The sequence below is a fragment of the Sceloporus undulatus genome, chromosome 2 (assembly GCF_019175285.1).
Source record: "Sceloporus undulatus isolate JIND9_A2432 ecotype Alabama chromosome 2, SceUnd_v1.1, whole genome shotgun sequence".
NCBI lineage: Eukaryota > Metazoa > Chordata > Lepidosauria > Squamata > Phrynosomatidae > Sceloporus > Sceloporus undulatus.
In genome coordinates this window covers 79,181,501-79,198,839 of record NC_056523.1, presented here as the reverse complement: position 1 = coordinate 79,198,839, position 17,339 = coordinate 79,181,501, and the positions used below count along the sequence as shown (strand labels likewise).

At 44.0% G+C, this 17,339-nt stretch overlaps 1 protein-coding gene across 5 annotated transcripts in view; it reads right to left on the bottom strand.

The window, feature by feature from the left end:
- Positions 1 to 17,339, bottom strand: part of CDHR4 (cadherin related family member 4) — a 39,519-nt gene that overhangs the window by 2,537 nt on the left and 19,643 nt on the right. For 4 of the 5 annotated variants that reach the window (XM_042455881.1, XM_042455879.1, XM_042455880.1 and 1 more), the window contains exons 11-19: positions 16,643 to 16,745; positions 12,039 to 12,254; positions 10,847 to 10,986; positions 9,151 to 9,295; positions 8,557 to 8,771; positions 7,971 to 8,110; positions 7,573 to 7,643; positions 5,386 to 5,470; positions 899 to 932 (exon numbers count right to left, since the gene is read on the bottom strand). In XM_042455881.1, the coding sequence (XP_042311815.1) occupies positions 899 to 932; positions 5,386 to 5,470; positions 7,573 to 7,643; positions 7,971 to 8,110; positions 8,557 to 8,771; positions 9,151 to 9,295; positions 10,847 to 10,986; positions 12,039 to 12,254; positions 16,643 to 16,745 (1,149 nt within the window). The remainder of the gene's footprint in view (positions 1 to 898; positions 933 to 5,385; positions 5,471 to 7,572; positions 7,644 to 7,970; positions 8,111 to 8,556; positions 8,772 to 9,150; positions 9,296 to 10,846; positions 10,987 to 12,038; positions 12,255 to 16,642; positions 16,746 to 17,339) is intronic. The other variant, XM_042455882.1, reaches the window with a different exon arrangement.

The window sequence follows — 17,339 nt, the reverse complement described above, 5'->3', positions numbered from 1 at the left end:
TATTCATGGTTCTTCTTAGGGTAAATCCTCTCAGATTGCAATGTGTGTGAAAATCTTCACCGCAGTCGCATGACTTTTCCAGGGAAATGCCTTTTTAATCCCCTGATTTTCCCCTGTGTGATAGTCTCCATGGCCTAAGGAGATTAGGCTGCTTTATGTGCATAAGACCCAGTTATACATATGATGGGGTTTTACTGCTTTGCTATGATGGGAGCACATTACAAGATGAAATCAAATACACTTCTCAGCCTCTTTCTAATTACTGCAGGACAATATGGCCATTCTTGATGAAGATATGAAAGAGCAGATTTGGAAAGGGAGAGCAATTTGCATTGATGTACTGAAGTCTTTTACTCCAAATTTCAAGTCAAGTCTGAAGCTAAGTCTCAAGTCTTTGCAAGATACTTTCAAGTTAAGTCTCAAGTTGAGTCTCAAGTCTGGGAGCCAACTTTTAACAGAAAAAATCCAAGGCAGGGTGCATTACTTGGAGTTTAGTAATGGGCTTGAGGTGAGGATTGTGATCTGCTTGGCAGCCTGCTTCTGCTAAACATCAGAGGCGCCTTCTAAAGCTTTTGAAAAGCTTTAGAATGATCCTTACACCTCAAGCCCATTGCCTAATGTATTTATTGTTTCCCTCTGAGAAACACACAAGTGAATGATGACAGCAAGTCAGTTGCTAAAAGCATACACGTTACAAGTTGAGTTGAGTCAGTGCATCATTTATTGTTGAGTCGAGTTCAAGTTGAGTCATTGAGGTGACTTGAATCCAACTTGAATCCGAGTCACTTGACTAGTCTACATCTGTTGTACTGATTGGCTGGTGGAACAACTATGCTGCCTTCCTGAAGCTTGAGATATCTTTCAAAGAATTAAACAACAAACCAGAGATTAAACTTACCAGGGTCTTGAGCACGGCCATCAAACTGGTGTGGCTATAAGGAAGGTAAAGAAAGAGATGGGAAAGAGAATGAGACAGAGAGTCTCACATGATCCTCATTCTCCATCCCACCACCCCACATAACTGACAAAGGCAGAGAGCAGCACCACAAAAAAGAAGAAACAATGCTTGAACCTGGAAGAGCTTCTGACACTATCTTCACCCATCAACACTAACTGTCCAATTTAAACATCTGAAATACCCGTATCACCTTATGCAGCCCTTTGAAAATTTTGGACATGGATCAGGATTTGCATTCTTCTGGATCCTATTACATTCCGTCCTACTCCCACAACTGTGTAAATATGCTTTATTTACTTTATTACCACTCTGTACTGCATGTGAAGAAGTAGACTAATATCCAAGAAAGCTTATGCAGAAATAAAAACCACTAAAGGTGCTGCCACATTCCCTTATTTCCCTCCCACTCCCTTCCTCCTTTTTATTCGGCCACTACCTGGTTCTCTAAAAGTGAGCAGGATATAGTTATTCCATTCCACTATGTGCCACAAGAGGGCACTCCAGTTATCAGAGTGGGAAGAGCGAAATATAGATGTGGATAGTGCTTTTTTAGTTTAAATTCAGATTTTCCTTCTGCTATGTTATACAGTGTTATGAATTGTGTCCCCTTCACCTTTAGATATTTATTGTTGCTTATTATATTGGCTTCCCTTCACTAAAATTGGTTGCTAATGTGTTCTTTATATTCTGATGCATATGGTATTACATACTACCGAACGTCTTTGGAGAAAGTCCAAAGAGTGGGCTGATTTTATCCATTTCAAATTTGTTCTTCCTTCTCACGCGCCCTGTCTATAGCAAAACAGAATTATTACAAATCATTGATCTCCACCAATGAGAGGCACCCACAGTGTTTGTTCTCCATCTTCAACACTTTGCTTAAACCTCCCTCTCCTCCTGTCTCTTCATCATTCTCTCCTAATGACTTTGCTAATTATTTCATCTCTAAGATTACCACTATTCGCTCTGAGATAGTCCCTCCCAATTCTTCTTCTGTTCTTAATCTTCTATCGCCCTCGCCTAAAATTTTTTCTGTATTTCCTCCTGCCTCTTTGGATGAACTCTCTACACTTCTGAACTCTTCCAAACCTGCAACCTGTCCTCTTGATCCAATTCCTACTCCTCTTCTAATCTCTATAGCTCCCTCCTTTCTGCCCTCGCTTCTCCATATCTTCAATCTCTCTCTCTCTACAGGCTCCTTCCCCTCGGACTTCAAACATGCTCTCATTTCCCCAATTCTGAAAAAACCTTCTCTTGACCCCTCCTCCTTGTCTAGCTATCGTCCGATTTCTCTTCTCCCCTTTCTTTCTAAGGTTTTGGAACGGGTTGTTTATTCGCACTGTCTTGAGTTTCTTGAAACCAACTCCATCCTTGATCCCTTTCAGTCTGGTTTCCGCCCAAAGCATTCCACAGAGACAGCTCTCACAAAGATCTCGAATGACCTTTTACAGGCCAAGGCTAATGGCCTCTACTCTGTTCTCATCCTTCTCGATTTGTCTGCAGCCTTTGACACTGTTGATCACTGTCTTCTAGTGGATATACTTTCTGACCTTGGGTTCTCAGACTCTGTTCTCGACTGGTTTAGATCTTACTTGTCTGGCAGATCTTTTGCAGTAGTTGCAGGGGGTCAGACTTCTTCTCCTGTTCCCTTATCTGTTGGAGTTCCCCAGGGCTCTGTTCTGGGTCCCCTTCTGTTTTCTCTCTACACACTGTCCTTAGGAAAACTCATTAGCTCTTTTGGTTTTTCCTACCATCTCTATGCAGATGATATCCAGCTGTATCTTTCCGCCCCTGACCTTTCTCCAATGCTTCAACAGCAAGTCTCGTCCTGCCTCACAGCTGTCTCGCAGTGGATGCGCCATCAGCGTTTGAAGCTCAACATGTCCAAGACGGAGCTTCTTGTCTTTCCCCCTAAGCCCACCCTTCAACACTCTTTTTCTGTCTCTGTGGACAACATTTCTATTCAACCAGTCCAGCAAGCCCGCAGTCTTGGTTTTATCTTTGACTCTTCTCTGTCGTGTATCCCTCAGATCCAGACCACAGCCAAGACTTGTAGATTCTTTTTGTACAATATTGCCAAAATCCGACCATATCTCTCCGCCTCTACTGCCAAGATCCTGGTCCATGCCCTAGTGATCTCCCGACTTGATTACTGTAACGTCCTCCTGGCTGGGCTTCCTCTTTCTCACCTCCGTCCTTTAATCTCTGTCCAGCATTCAGCTGCACGCATTATCACTTCCACCAACTGCTCTGACCACCTCTCTCCTGTGTTGGCATCCCTTCACTGGCTCCCTCTCCCCTTCCGCATTCAGTATAAGCTCCTGCTGTCGACATTTAAAGCCCTCCATGGACTGGCCCCTCCTTACTTATTAGACCTTCTTTCTCCTCACCTTCTCACCAGGGCCCTCCGTTCTGGTAGTCAAGGGCTCCTGTCTCAGCCCAGGATTTCCTCTGCCCCATCCCGGATTCACCCCTTTTCACTTGCTGCCCCTCACTCCTGGAACCTTCTTCCCCCACAAGCAAGAGCCATCACTTCTTTAACTAGCTTCAAAACGGAGTTGAAAACCATCCTGTTCAGAGAAGCCTTCCCAGGCATTGCATAATTGTTGCTTACCATCTGATGTTCTTTTAGTGCCTGCTTATCAAACCATTTCCTGTATTGCTATGTATTGTATATGTATTATCCTACTTGAGAGTATGTATTTTCCCTGGATGAAGATTAACCTTCCATTTTGAAGCCAAGCCCTCCCTCCAGTCCATCTGCCTTGGTCCAGGCCTCAGAGGTAGAGAGGAACTGCTGGACCTCTTACCCTCTCCCTCCACCACTCCCTTCTCCTTCTGTGTCATGTCTTTTTAGATTGTAAGCCCGAGGGCAGGGAATCGTCTAACTAAAAAGATTGCATGAACAGCGCTGTGTAAATTTACAGTGCTTCATAAATAAAGGTTAATAATAATAATAATAATAATAATAATAATAATAATAATAATATACAGTGGACCCTTGGGCCTTATCGCACATGGGGGATTTGCAGCTCAGATCCGCAGTCACTCCTGTTCTAGCAACGCGAAACGTGGTGTATTTTCACACCAGATCTGGAGTCACTCCTCTCTAGCAATGCGAATTCACGTTAAAATATGATGTTTTATCACACCTGGTTGCTTTTCCATTGCCCTTCCGAATAGAGGGGGAAGAGGAGTCAGTTTGATTCTAGACAAGTCACGTGTTGCGGATTCAAGCAAAGTGTGGTGAGCGCACATTGTATTATCACACTGGAACATACTTTGAGGGTTCAGCGATTCAAATCGGCACCCTTCCGCATGCTCAATGGGGCTCTGGATGCTGTCCTCCTTCCCTGTCCCCTCCTTAGCTGTCATCCTTCATCGGTGTGAAGGAGCAGTCAGAGGATGATGGGATAGATCGCAGGGGGTCACTGGGGCCAGGATCAGGGTGAAGGAGCAGTCAGGGGATGATGGGATAGGTTGCAGGGGGTCACTGGGGCCAAGATCGGGATGCAGGAGCAGTCAGGAGATGATGGGATAGGTCACATGGGGTCACTGGACCAGGATCGGGATGAAGGAGCAGTCAGGAGATGATGGGATGGGTGGCAGGGTGGCAGAGAGGACAAGATGGCATGAAGAAGGAGGAGGGGGATGAAGGAGCAGGATGCAGGGGGTCAAGGGGGGGCGACATCAGAGTGATCTTCCACACCAGACCAATTCGAAGTGAAATCGAAGTGAACTTAGAAGCAGATTTTGGTGAATTAGCTTGTTTCTGAATTCACCAAAATGAGGAATCACTGCGGAATCACTGCGGAAGTGCCACGGAAGGAGCTCCCACAGAAAGGAATCGCATCTGATAACACTTTAACGTTACGACGTGAATTTGCATTGTTGGACCCGCAGTCACGTCAGATCTGAACTGCAAAAAGCTCCAAAAACCTCCATGTCATAAACACCCTTGTTATACGCTGGGGTTTGGTTCCAAGATCCCCCGTGGATAACAAAATCCGTGTATGCTCAAGTCCCATTAAATATAATGACATAGCAAAATGGTGTCCCTTATAAAAAATGGAAAATCAAGGTTTGATATTTGAAATTTATACTTTTTTGGAACATTTTCAAACCGTGGATGCTTGAATCCGTGTATAAAAAATCAGTCTATAAGAAGGGCCAACTGTACTCTTACTGTTTTTTGAACATTTGTTTAGTTCTTCCCGGTGGTTTTCTTGACATGCATATCCCATCAAGCAGGCACTCTGTAAATTATGGCACCCCCATGGCTGTCAGACATGGAAGATACTATGAAACAGAAGAGCAGGATCACCTCAAGGATTACTGTCACTATCTGAAAGCCTTATTTAGTAGAGTCTAAGCACAATCTCACTTTGGGGTGGAGGGTGGGGGGAATCAAAACAGGCATGCCATACCAGACTAAACACCTCAGTGGATCCTTTCCCTTTCTCCTTGCTTGGTTCTTCTGCCATGATGTAATTTCTTTCCAGTCCTTTAACCCTGAAAAATGTGAGAGACAGATTAAGCGGAGCAACCCTGTTAGCATCCTGATGGTAATCTGCCAGGACCAGTAACACACAAAGTGCTCACCTGGACCCATGGCCATGTTGGCTTGGAGATTCTGGGACTTGTAGTCCAAATATAATTTTTTTCAAGCTCTGGCCCAGATATGCATACATTTCTTCAGTCCATTATGTTCTTAATAACTAATCATTCCATTACAACCAGGACCAGGGTGTGAGTCCAATATTTAGCCTTCTCAAATCTTCAAAATCAACTCTACAAATAGCATCTATAGCAGGAATAGATAACTCTGGAGGGATAAGGGGTGGGGACCTTGGAGGACCTTACCGCCCACCCTACCCACTCTCACATAAAAAGTCAAAACTATTTTTTTGTCCCTAAAACATCCTTTAAGGGATATTGGAACTTACTTCCTGTTTCAAAAAAGACCCTTCCTGGAAATAAATTAGTTGGAAGGCCGGGGGGGGGCATGGTGACAATGCTCTGCACACCTTCTATAGGGCATTTTGGGGCAAAACAGTATTTTTGAAAAATTTTGCAGTCTTCCAGATGTGGTGAAAGCACCCTCCAAATCACCTTGAGGGCATCTTGGAGCAAAAATATTTTTACACCTTTGGGACCCTGGGGACCAAAAAAGCATTCCCAGGGATCTCATGCAGCCCATGGGTTGTACTTTTCACAGTAATGATTTATAGTAAAGGCTTTGGACAACTAAAAAAGGTCCATGCTTGAGAACACTATGTAGGCTGAAGATAGATGGCCAGGAAAATGGCAGTCACCCCAGTGCTTTATCACAAAGCTTGATAATAGTGGCAGCTATAAGATCTAAGTGAATATAGCTAGAACTGCTTATGCTCTGCAGTGAGAAAAGAGAGATAGATAGCAAGTACAGGAAGAATCCTGATAATTTGAGCACGATTTTTAAATTGAATTAAATTAAATTCAAATTAAATTTTAAAAGACAAGTGTCTATATAACTGTAGATATGGGCTCAGAATTATGTTGAATAGTATCTGAAGAAACGTCATAAGGTGAAGAAAATCAGTAGGATTCCAGTGGCCAGAGGATAAGCTTTCAGTGCCTAGCATAGCTCACTGTTCTTCCCCATAACCAGTAGAAACAAAGAGGCTTTCTACACCGGCATTTGGGACGTCCAGAGGACGTCCCATTTTAAAAAAGGGGCGTCTCTTCTAGATGCCCCTGGGCCTAGTACGGACTCCGTCCGTACAAGATGGCACCGGCCCTTCTACATGGCCGGCGCCATCTTTGCGTATCGGATGCTGAGCGTCCGTATGCGTCGCATCCTTTGTGACGTAGCGAGTGCGCCCCTGGCGCCTCGCTACGTCGCAAATGCGACTGAAAAAGAAGCTCCATTTTGGAGCTTCTTTTTCGGTCCGCACGGGAGCCGCGCCGTGTGGAGGCTCCGGCTCCCCCGCGGACCTACCGGCGGCGGCGGCAGAGCGCCGCAAAGCGGCGGTCTGTACCCCGCCAAAATGATGGAAATAAGCAAGTGTATATGAAACGTGTGTATAAAATGGATCAATACAGGTGCATCCTTAATGTAGATGCTGAGTTTCCAGTTTGGTACAGATTATTTTACAGATATAATACAGAGCATATACTGCTCTCCAAAAAATGGTGTTCCTGCTCCATGCTGGGTAAACAATGGCTGAACAAACAATAATACCACTGACATCAACTGGGACCTGCTTAGTAGTGTGTGGCAAATAGCTGTGACAACTTACAGTCTGAGAAAGAGAGGCCTTCCACCTTCCAGGTGTTTTGACATATATTTCTCAACCCCAACCCTATAGTAAGGGCCTATGCATGCTGCCACATGCCTAGGGAAACTTTGTTCCTATTGCTGTTTTGTAATCCAAAATATAAGTAATCCAAATTTTGTAATTCAAAAGATCAGTAGGAACAAAGTTTTTTTCTATGCATGTGACAGGCCATGAGAGATTCCTTAGCTTATTTCTCTACTTCTGTCTTGTAAGTCAGACCCTTCAAGATATTCAAGGAGAATGACCACTTCCCCACAATGTATAGAATTGTGTGCCAGCCACAGCAGTTCTTACTTGTTCTGCAGTAAGGGCTGGGACATCTCTCCTGGGGTCTTCCTGAAATCCAAACAGTAGAGGTGTGAACTCTGAGAAAAGACATCTCATCATAACCAATCACAGTAAGAGTCATGTGGAACAACAAGCCATAATGTTTGTTGAGCAAAAAGTAAAGGAAAGATTTGGGGGGCATGTTAGTGATCGCAAACACTCAAGAGTTTTAGAGTATCAAGAAGAGTGATGTAGCACTTTGTATGAAAGTAGACCAGATTCTTGTTAAGGATTGCTGAGTTTTGCCTGTAGCTGAATCCCTTTCCAGAATGTACCATGGAAAGAATAACTATCAGTGACCCAAATATGAGCCTGCAGTTGACATCAAAGAAAGAACACATACAGAAGGTTTGATGGAAACTCACCTCCAGCAGAACTGCCAGAACAATAAACCCAAAGTAGAAAGGAGAAGGACTCCAGTGAGAGTAATAACAATCACAAACCAGGGATCTGGTGCCCAGTATTCCTTAGTTTTGTGCAAAATGATGGGTTCTTTGGCCACAGCCTGGAATCATAAAAATGAAAGTCTAGCTTACAGAACTATATAGCCTTAGACAAGGTTTAGCCTAACCCGGCTCTACTTGTGAAAGCCCACAGAGTCCTTGAAATAGTGGAGTTTGAGGGAGCTGGTTCAGCCTGAGTCCTATTATAAATTAAACAGCTATATAAAACAAAAAATTCTCTGAAGATCTGGTATCAAAACCTACTGAGTATCAAAACCTACTGAGAAGTCCAAACAAGTAGGATCATGCTCCTTTATTGATACCTAAATGCAGTTCATCAATCACAGTACTATTCTGCCATCAACATCATGAGGCAACAAGATTAACATCCATAACGTGCTTAGAGGGCTGCAGATATAAACAATGCATGGTAAAGGCATAGAAACTCCAGCAATTCAGATTAAACAACGGATTCATGATTGCAGCATGTCTGCATCTATCCGCTCACCGTAGTAGTAGTGGTGGTAGTAGGCACAGTTGTGGTCCAGGGGATCACATGGACTAGAATGACAGCTGTGGTACTGAACTGAGGTGTGCTATGACTGTCTGTCACTTGTACTAGAAGCTCAAAAGTAAGGGGGTCAAAAATACCATCGCGGTTGTAGGAGAAGGTGTTAGGAAAAAGCCTGTTACCATCCATGCGAAAACGCCCGTTTGTGTTGCCTGGAAAAACAGAACCAGACAAAGTTTACAACTTCCCTGCAAGTTATATCAGTCTTGTACTACTGTTTAGATTTATGTATAAGTCCAAATATTTTAGTCAAAAATCAGCCAAAAAACCTGGGCCAACTGAAAGCTATCCCCTCCTGCTCACATATTTCATATTCTCATTACTTGCCTTCTAACTTGAGAGTCCAGACTCTCATTGAGGTCACATTTCCAGCACATGCCATTGCCATGCATCCCAAGCTTGTTAAAGCCTGACAAGCCCAGAGCGTATATGACTTCCTCAGCAGTTTCACTGAACCCAAAAGCTACCACTGTTTTGCCTCCACCCCAGTTTAATTCTGAACCCTAATATTCTGCCTCATCCATTTCATACCGCCAACAATGTTGTAGATCAGTTCACTTCGTTCATCTTTGTCTGTGCAAGTCAGTTGCACAACACTTATGGTACTGGCCTGGGTGGAATATATGGAACGTTTGTAAAATGGTGGGTCACAGACAGGAGAGTTGTCATTCACATCCTGAGGATAAAGAAAGGGATAATATTTCTCAGCATGCCTCCACAATGTTTTTGGAATGGACTGCTCTGAAATTCACTTCTCCTACTTGCAATCAGAATGATAGTCAAACAGCAAGATTTTATGCAGTGATTCTTTCAGGCATTAGGCTTGTCATCTGGCCCCAAGTGGGATATTCATTTGCAGTGTTCTGCATACAGTGAACAAGAACCAAAGGATGGCACTGAATTACAGTGGATCCTTGTTATACGCTGTGGTTTGGTTCCAAGATCCCCCGTGTATAACAAAATCCATGGATGCTCAAGTCCCATTAAATATAATGACCGAGCAAAATGGTGTGCCTTATAAAAAATGGAAAATCAAGGTCTGATATTTGAAATTTAGACTTTTTTGGAACATTTAAAAACTGTGGGTGCTTGAATCCATGTATAAAAAATCTGTGTATAAGAAGGGCCAACTGTAGATGTTTGTAGAACCTGAATTCAGCCCAGGGCAGTGGGGAATTGGAGATTACTTTCTGCAGCTGGCAATTTATCAAGAGCCAGATGAGATTCTATCCTGAGTGTGTTAACACCAGTGTTGGAAAAACTACTTTTAAAGATTACAGCTTGCAGAATCCTCCATCTTGAATGGCTGTTTGGGATTTGTACTCATAAAAAGTAACTTCTTCAAGCTCTGGTGAACCGAGAGCTTCAAAAGACTTGTTCATTTGCATTTCCCATCATTCATTACTGGCACCAATTCATTGCTGATGTTGTTGTGTGCCTCCAAATAATTTTTGACTTATGACGAAACTAAGGCAAATCTATCAAAGAGTTTTCTTGGCAAGTTTCTTCAAATGAGATTTACCACTGCCATTCTCTGATGCTAAGAGAGTGTGACTTGCCCATGAAGCATGGGTGGCTAGAGATTCAGTAGGGTTTTTATGCTTGAGTGGGAAATTGAACCCTGATCTTCAGAGCTGTAGTCCAGCACTCAACCCAGTACACCATGCTGGCTTTCAATTCATTACCATCAGCACAAAGGGAAGCTTTCCTACTGAGGCTAACTAACAGCAGCAGCTTCACAATAAGAAAAGAAATGGTTCTCTCTCTGAGCCTTATTGCACGAGGCCCCGTTGTCTGTAAAAATACTATGCAATTGAGATGTCAGTCCTACCTTGTGCACCTTCAGACTTATTCTGGGAATACTGTGCCCACTAGTGTCAAAGCCTTATCATACATAGATTGCCTATACAGTACCTCCCCCAACATTATCTTCTTCCCTTTTCACTGATACAACTAAGACAGGGTAGCTCCCTCATATCTTGCCACTTTTGTTGCATCTGTCTTCCCTCCTTCCCCTCAGAAATGAGCTTGATCTCCCACCGAAAGCACACTCTTATCATCCTCAGAGAACCTGTCCATTTTATATGTCTGCTGGGGATGATGAAGTTTGCAGTAAAACACATCTGAAGGGCCCGAGGTTAGGGGAGGTTGACAAAGAGTACTGTGTGCCTTGGTTGCTCTCAAAGTCATGCATCAACTTTACTCTCCCAGTCTGTATTCCAGGTACCTGTACATTAATGGTGATGTTGCACAGTGTGGTCATCTGAGTGTGGGGGTTTGCATCATTATCTAGGTCCTTCAGGCTAATAGTCAGGTGATAGACCTTCTTCTCTTCATAGTCCAATGGCCCCAGTACATAAAGCTGCCCTGTGAAACATACACATGGTGCCTCTGTTCATCATGTTTGCAAATAACAACCATTTCTAGCTCCCATGTTGAGAACTGCTTTTAATCATTAGTACTCTCCTTTCCATCTTTTAAATTATTTGATGTGAATGTGATGCAGTAGTTTAAAAGGAATGATCTTGAGTATGGACTCCAGAGGAATGGAGGACAATGTGTTGTACTCCATGAGCCATATTCTCCAAGGAAAGGCCTTTGGAGGGTCCTTGGGATGGAGAGAGAGCAGAATCAAAACACCGTCCAAGCCAGAAATATACTACCATATTTTCCGGCCTATAAGATGACTTTTGAACCCCTTTAAATCTTCTGAAAAATTGGGGGTCGTCTTATACGCCCCGTATGAGGAGGCCGGAGGGAAACTTTATGGGCCGGCGCGCGCGCGACCAACGCCAGCTCTCCAAAGCCTCGGAGGAGGCCAGAGGCCGGTTCCATGGGCCGGCACGAGCCCGCCCAGCATTGGCCTTTGGAGGCCGGAGGCCAGCCCCATGGGGAGGCGGGCGCGCGCCCAGCGCCGGCCTTCTAAGGCCTCGGAGGCCGGCTCCATGGGCCGGCGCGAGCGTGCCCAGCGCTGGCCTTCAAGGCCTGGGAGGCTGGCTTGAAGGGGCGGCGCGAGCGCGCCCAGCGCCGGCCTTCCGAGGCTTCGGAGGCCGGCTCCATGGGTCGGCGCGAGCGTGCCCAGCGCCGGCCTTCAAGGCCTCGGAGGCCGGAGGCCAGCCCCATAGGGAGGCGGGCACGCGCCCAGCGCCGGCTTTCAGAGGCTTCGGGTGGTCTTGTACGGCGAGTATGTGGTAAACTCTATATTTTTCTTTAAATAGTTGGGGGGTCGTCTTATACGCCCCGTCGCCTTATACACCGGAAAATACGGTACTTCATTTTAGGTCAAAACAGGGCACCTGAATCATGAGCCAAGAGGTAAAGAATGGCCCTAGGGACAGGTAAGTAAATAGGGGAGAGGGTGCTATGAGGAAACCATGTTTGTATGAATGGAGATGTCATGCAGAAACACCTTTTCTTACCTGTGTTCCGCCCAATGTAGAACAGGGTAGGAGCTCCAGCCTCTGCCCCCAGGATGCTGTATTCAATGTTATTGAAAGGATAGTCTCGGTCAGTGCCACTGGCATTGCCAAAGATGTCACCAAAGCCAGCATTCTCTGGTACGGTAAAGAACCGTTGTAGGCACTCTGGGGCATACTCATTCACTGGGCTTACTGTCACAAGCACAGGCACCCTGGCTGTAATGCACACAAAAACAAATCCAAGAAGCATGGGTAGCCAGATATTCAATAGGCACTGGTTAGAAACTAGCTGGTAAGTGAGCAGCCAGACTAAATATACTCACAAATGTCAGGAATGATTCAAATTGTACATGCTGACTACAGATTCATAGGCTTAAACCCATCTCTGACTCAATAGCATTTAAAATGGAGGGGAGGGGAAGGAAATCCTGATTTTTAAAAAGGAGTGTGAGTAAATGGCACAGTCTTGTTATTTACCTCTTATAGGATGGAGTGGGCATTTACAGAGAGTTTTAGGAACTATCGACTTCTCTTGGAACGCTCTGAAGGCCACTTGGGGTGCTCAAAATGTAAAAAAAAAAAAAGAGGAACAAAACTAGAAGTGGCTGGAAGCCCACTTCTGAGTTTAAAAAGCATTCAATTTTTAAAATGTCAAATAGCGTGGGGATAGCTTGCAACCTCTTTCAAAGAACTGCCCCTCCTGGTGGCAATTTGCCTTCTGGAGAAGGAATAAAAAGGACTATCCAGGAAACCTGGAGTGGTCGAGAGCCAAAGACAGCCATAGGGCTGAACCTTGCCCCAGCTACTATAGCTTGTCCCTTCAGGTTGGTTTGTTTCTTACACGAACATCTTGCCTTCCCTCCAACGAGCTCAGTGGAACTGCAGAATCATGTTTTAATGGGAAGTATGTGCTTTTATGAATTTTTAAAAATGCTTTAATACTGTTGTTGTAAACTAGTGGTGCTTAAAGTTTATTCTTAAAAAATAATATTTAATTTGTTTAGATGTGCTTTGTTTTAATTGATGTTATAAGCCCTGTGTTGGGAGAAAGGCGAATATACATTAATTGAATTAATGAGTGATTGAGTAAAAAGTGACCTTAGGAGAGAGGCTGTAGGCTGGTAAACATGGGGGTGTGAGGATAATACTCCTCATGCATGCATGCATCTCTTTGCTTAAAAAACCTTGCCTCCTAACTACAGTTTGATAAAAGATTGAGCAAACCCAGGATTGGGCAGACCCAGGATTAAGCAGAAGGGAAGCCACCTTTTATGAAGTTTGAGTGCATATATGTTTGGGGATGGGCCAGAGTCTGTCCCCATTACAATCCAAAACAACTCAGTCTAAGACTTTACTGTTCCACTATTATACTCTTATACATCAATGATCTTCAGCCTGCCCTATGTGTGCATGTGTGTGTGTGATATTGCAATTACTAGTCATGTTCCATGGACATAAATCCATTTGGAACAAAGATTTCTACAGTCTATGTATGAGTGAAACTACTTCACAGACATTAATTTTATACAGACGGCGAAAATCTCAACAGATCCTCACAGTTCCCATTTTATGTATGTTTTTACTGTTTCTGTTTCTTTCAGGCACTTGACAGGTTTCCCCTCTCATATCAATTGTTATTTGCAAAGTGAATTATCCAGCCCTTTGAGGGTGGTCTATGCTGGCCCTTCTCTGTTTCATCTTCTGTTTATTTTTTGGCCCAGATCGCATGCAGTTGCTGCTTGTCCACAGCAAATTTGTAACAGTCTCCATTTATGTACCAGTCTGTGGGGCATGTTCTAAGGTCAAATCAGTCTCAGCCAAAAACTGCTCTTTTGATTGCTTCATTTAATATAAGTAAACAGCCTTTAAATCTCTGCCAAGAATTATTGGTACTCTGTTAATTGGCTTCTGTGCAAAATAATTTAGACACATTTTTTTCTTCTCAATGCAACAGATCGAAGCATGATCCTTTATTAGAATATGTGATTTGTAGAATTTCTCCAGATTTTTCAAATGCTTTCCTTATTGGTGAAAAACGTTTTTTACTCTATACCACCCTTCTGAATCTTGGTGCTATTCAGGGGTGTTGTACTCATATTCCATTCATCCCCAGCCACTATCGTCATTTGGCTGGTTCAATATGTCTGGAAGGCCAAGTTAGAGAAAGCTGTGCTGTATATGATGATTGAACTTTGGTTAAATCTCACTCTCGGTTTTCAATAGTAATCATTAATGGCTTGACATTATCAAAATCCCTACAAGGGTGAGGACTCTGTGGCTTTCCAGATGTTGTTGGCCTCTAACTCCCACTGGCCCTAGCCAACACAGCCAGTGGTGAAGGACAATGGGAGCTGCAGCCCAACAGCATCTGGAGGACCATACCTCTCCCATCCTCGCTTGGCAAGAATCAAGCCCATCATTGAGCCTCTGTCTGACTGTTTGCTGTGCGCTTGTCTATTCAGATCAGTCATTAGGCAGTGGGGTCAGGCCACTAAAATGCCCAACCAGAAGGCCTCTTCTTATATAATTTTTTCCTCATTGGAAAGCTATTCAAATGAAACCCTTGGAGACAGGTGAATACTCTATGAGAAGGATTATTCACTGTGTCATTATCTGGCAAGAGCTGGCAAATCAACACCCACCACCATTTTTGCCTCTTCAGGTTTGTGGAGAAGTGGGATGTGGATTGCAGTTTAGCCCAAATGTATTCCCTCTCTCTCCAAAAATTGATAAATTAAATAATGTGTATATTGTATAATCCTACAACTGCACTGAACAAACATGAAATTTGGTACTAGGTTTATAAATGCAGCATTCCAGGGCTCTCAATTTTTTAAAAACAAAAACAAAACAGGTTTCTTGACCTTCAGGCTAAAAAGATAAGTTTTAAAGTATCTAGCAGAGCTCTCTGTGGATTGGATTACCAGTGGTTAGGGTTGGGGCTTGACAGAGTTTTTATATAATACATTGGAAGTGAGCCTTATGCAGCTGGGCATGTTTAGCCTGGAGAAGAGAAGATTGCAAAGGGGTAGCCATCTTTAAATGGCTGATGTCATATAGAAGATGGAGCACTTTTTTTTTTTTTTGCTGCTCCAGAAGCTAGAATGGAACCAAAGGATTCAAATTACAAGAAAATAGATTCTACATAAACACTAGGAAGCATTTCTTCACTGTAACATATATTTTTTTTCACTGTTCAATAATGGAATGGACTGCCTTAAAGGATGGTGTCCTCTCCTTGGAGGTCTTTAAACAGAGATTGAATGGGCATCTTTCAGGGGTGCTTTGGGCTGGTTACATACCGGCAGTTGGGACGTCCAGAGGACGTCCCATTTTAAAAAAGGGGCGTCTCTTCTAGACGCCCCTGAGTCTAGTACGGACTGTGTCCGTACAATATGGTGCCGGCCCTTCTACATGGCCGGTGCCATATTGACGTATCGGACGCTGAGCGTCCGAGCGTCGCGCGGCCCTAATGACGTCACGAATGCGCCCTTGGTGCTTCGCGACGTCATCAGTGCACCGCGGAAAGAAGCTCCGAAATGGAGCTTCTTTTTTGCTCCGCGCGGGAGCCGCGCGGTTTGGCTGCTGCAGCTCCCGCGCGGAACAAATGGCGCCGGTGGGGGACCGCCGCAAAGTGGCGGTTTGTATCCCGCCCTAGTTATGTATGCTTGCATTATAGGGGTGCCCTTGTCTTCCCTTCCAGTTCTAAATGTCTATAACTCTAGGTGAGAGAAATCAAGTCTCTAGGGATATTGCCAGATTAGGCTTTTAGCATACAATCATTCCATCTTATTCAAGGAATTACTGAGTGATCTAGACAACTTCACCTTCCAGTTGTAGTCCACCCATTTTTGCCCCTGTTTCTTCCATCTTTTTCTACCCATTAAGAAAATTGTTTAAAAAGAAAGGACAAAATAACTGCACAATGCCTTTTTACTTATAGCACCTGGAACCCATGCATTTGGAAGCATCTTTGTGTAGAATGAGGATTCACAAAAGCCAAACGGAAACTATAAAATCGAGGTAGATGTCGGGTGAGACAAAGTCAATAGGTACACGAGAAAGGTACTGTATATAGAAAAAATGTCAGCTTCTGCTATAAAACTAAAACCCAATTTCTTATGAAACATATAGAAAATAGGTTCTTCAAACTGTGTCAGTACCTAATATATTTCAAGGACAATCCTTTCGATCAGAGTTAAAATTAACAAGAATAAGTAATCTTTAGAAATGTGGAGCCTACAATATCAACTATCTTGCTGCAGAATTTTCACTTCAAAAGAACACAGAATATATACAGCATTGCTTAGAACTTAGCTCTGATTCTCAGCATGTTTTGCCTCATGTTAGCACTTGCCCAAACTGTTAGATTTTAGTACTAATTTACTCTCAGTTCAGGCAACAGACACATTAAATTTATCTTTAACAACAAAGTTCCCACAGCTATTTTTGACCCTACCAATGTGTGAGGTCATCTCTTCCTTACTTTACAATATGCAAATCCTTTAGAGATTCTCCTGAGAGCCCAAGACCTCATGTGTTCAGTGTCAAGAAAGGGTGACATCTAAATAGTACTTATTTGACAGGGTGGAACTACTACTCACTGGTTCTTGGGGGACTTCCATTGTCTCTCACCAGAATAGCAGCTTGGTACTGGAAAGAAAGACTGGCCATAACTGCTGAATCATAATCCAAAGTGGTATTCACCTACCAGAACCCAAGCAGAAAATGGTCAGAACTCTGTTGTCATTTTTCCACAGGCACCAAGGACGTAGCCGGGGGGGGGGGGGGGGGGGGGGGGTGGGGGGGCCGGGACCCCCCCATCAGGCCCTGGGGGCGTTCAAGCTCCTTCCTCCCCCCTCCTCCATTAAAACCATGGCGAGGGAACAGAGGAAAGACAAAACAAAAGTTCCCCTTTTCCCTCTGCTCCGTGGCTTTAATGGAGGGGGAGGGAGGAGGAAGGAGCTTGAACGCCAGTTGCAAGCTCAGAGAGAGAGAGAGAGAGAGAGAGAGAGAGAGAGAGGGAGTCCCTGTGACTCCTTTCGCTTTCGTTTCCTTCAGAGTCCGGCTTCCACTCCTCCTCCTCCTCCTCCTCCTCCTCCCCCTTCCTCCCTTGTGCTTTTGCAGAAGAAGGAAGAAGAAGGGAAGGAAGGGAAAAAAGGAAGGAAGAATAAGAGGGAGGGAGAACTGAAGAAAAGAAGGAAAAGAAAGGGAGGAAGAGGAAGGGGAGAAAGGAAGAAAGAAAAAAGGAAGGAAGGAAGGAAGGAAGGAAGGAAGGAAGGAAGGAAGGAAGGAAGGAAG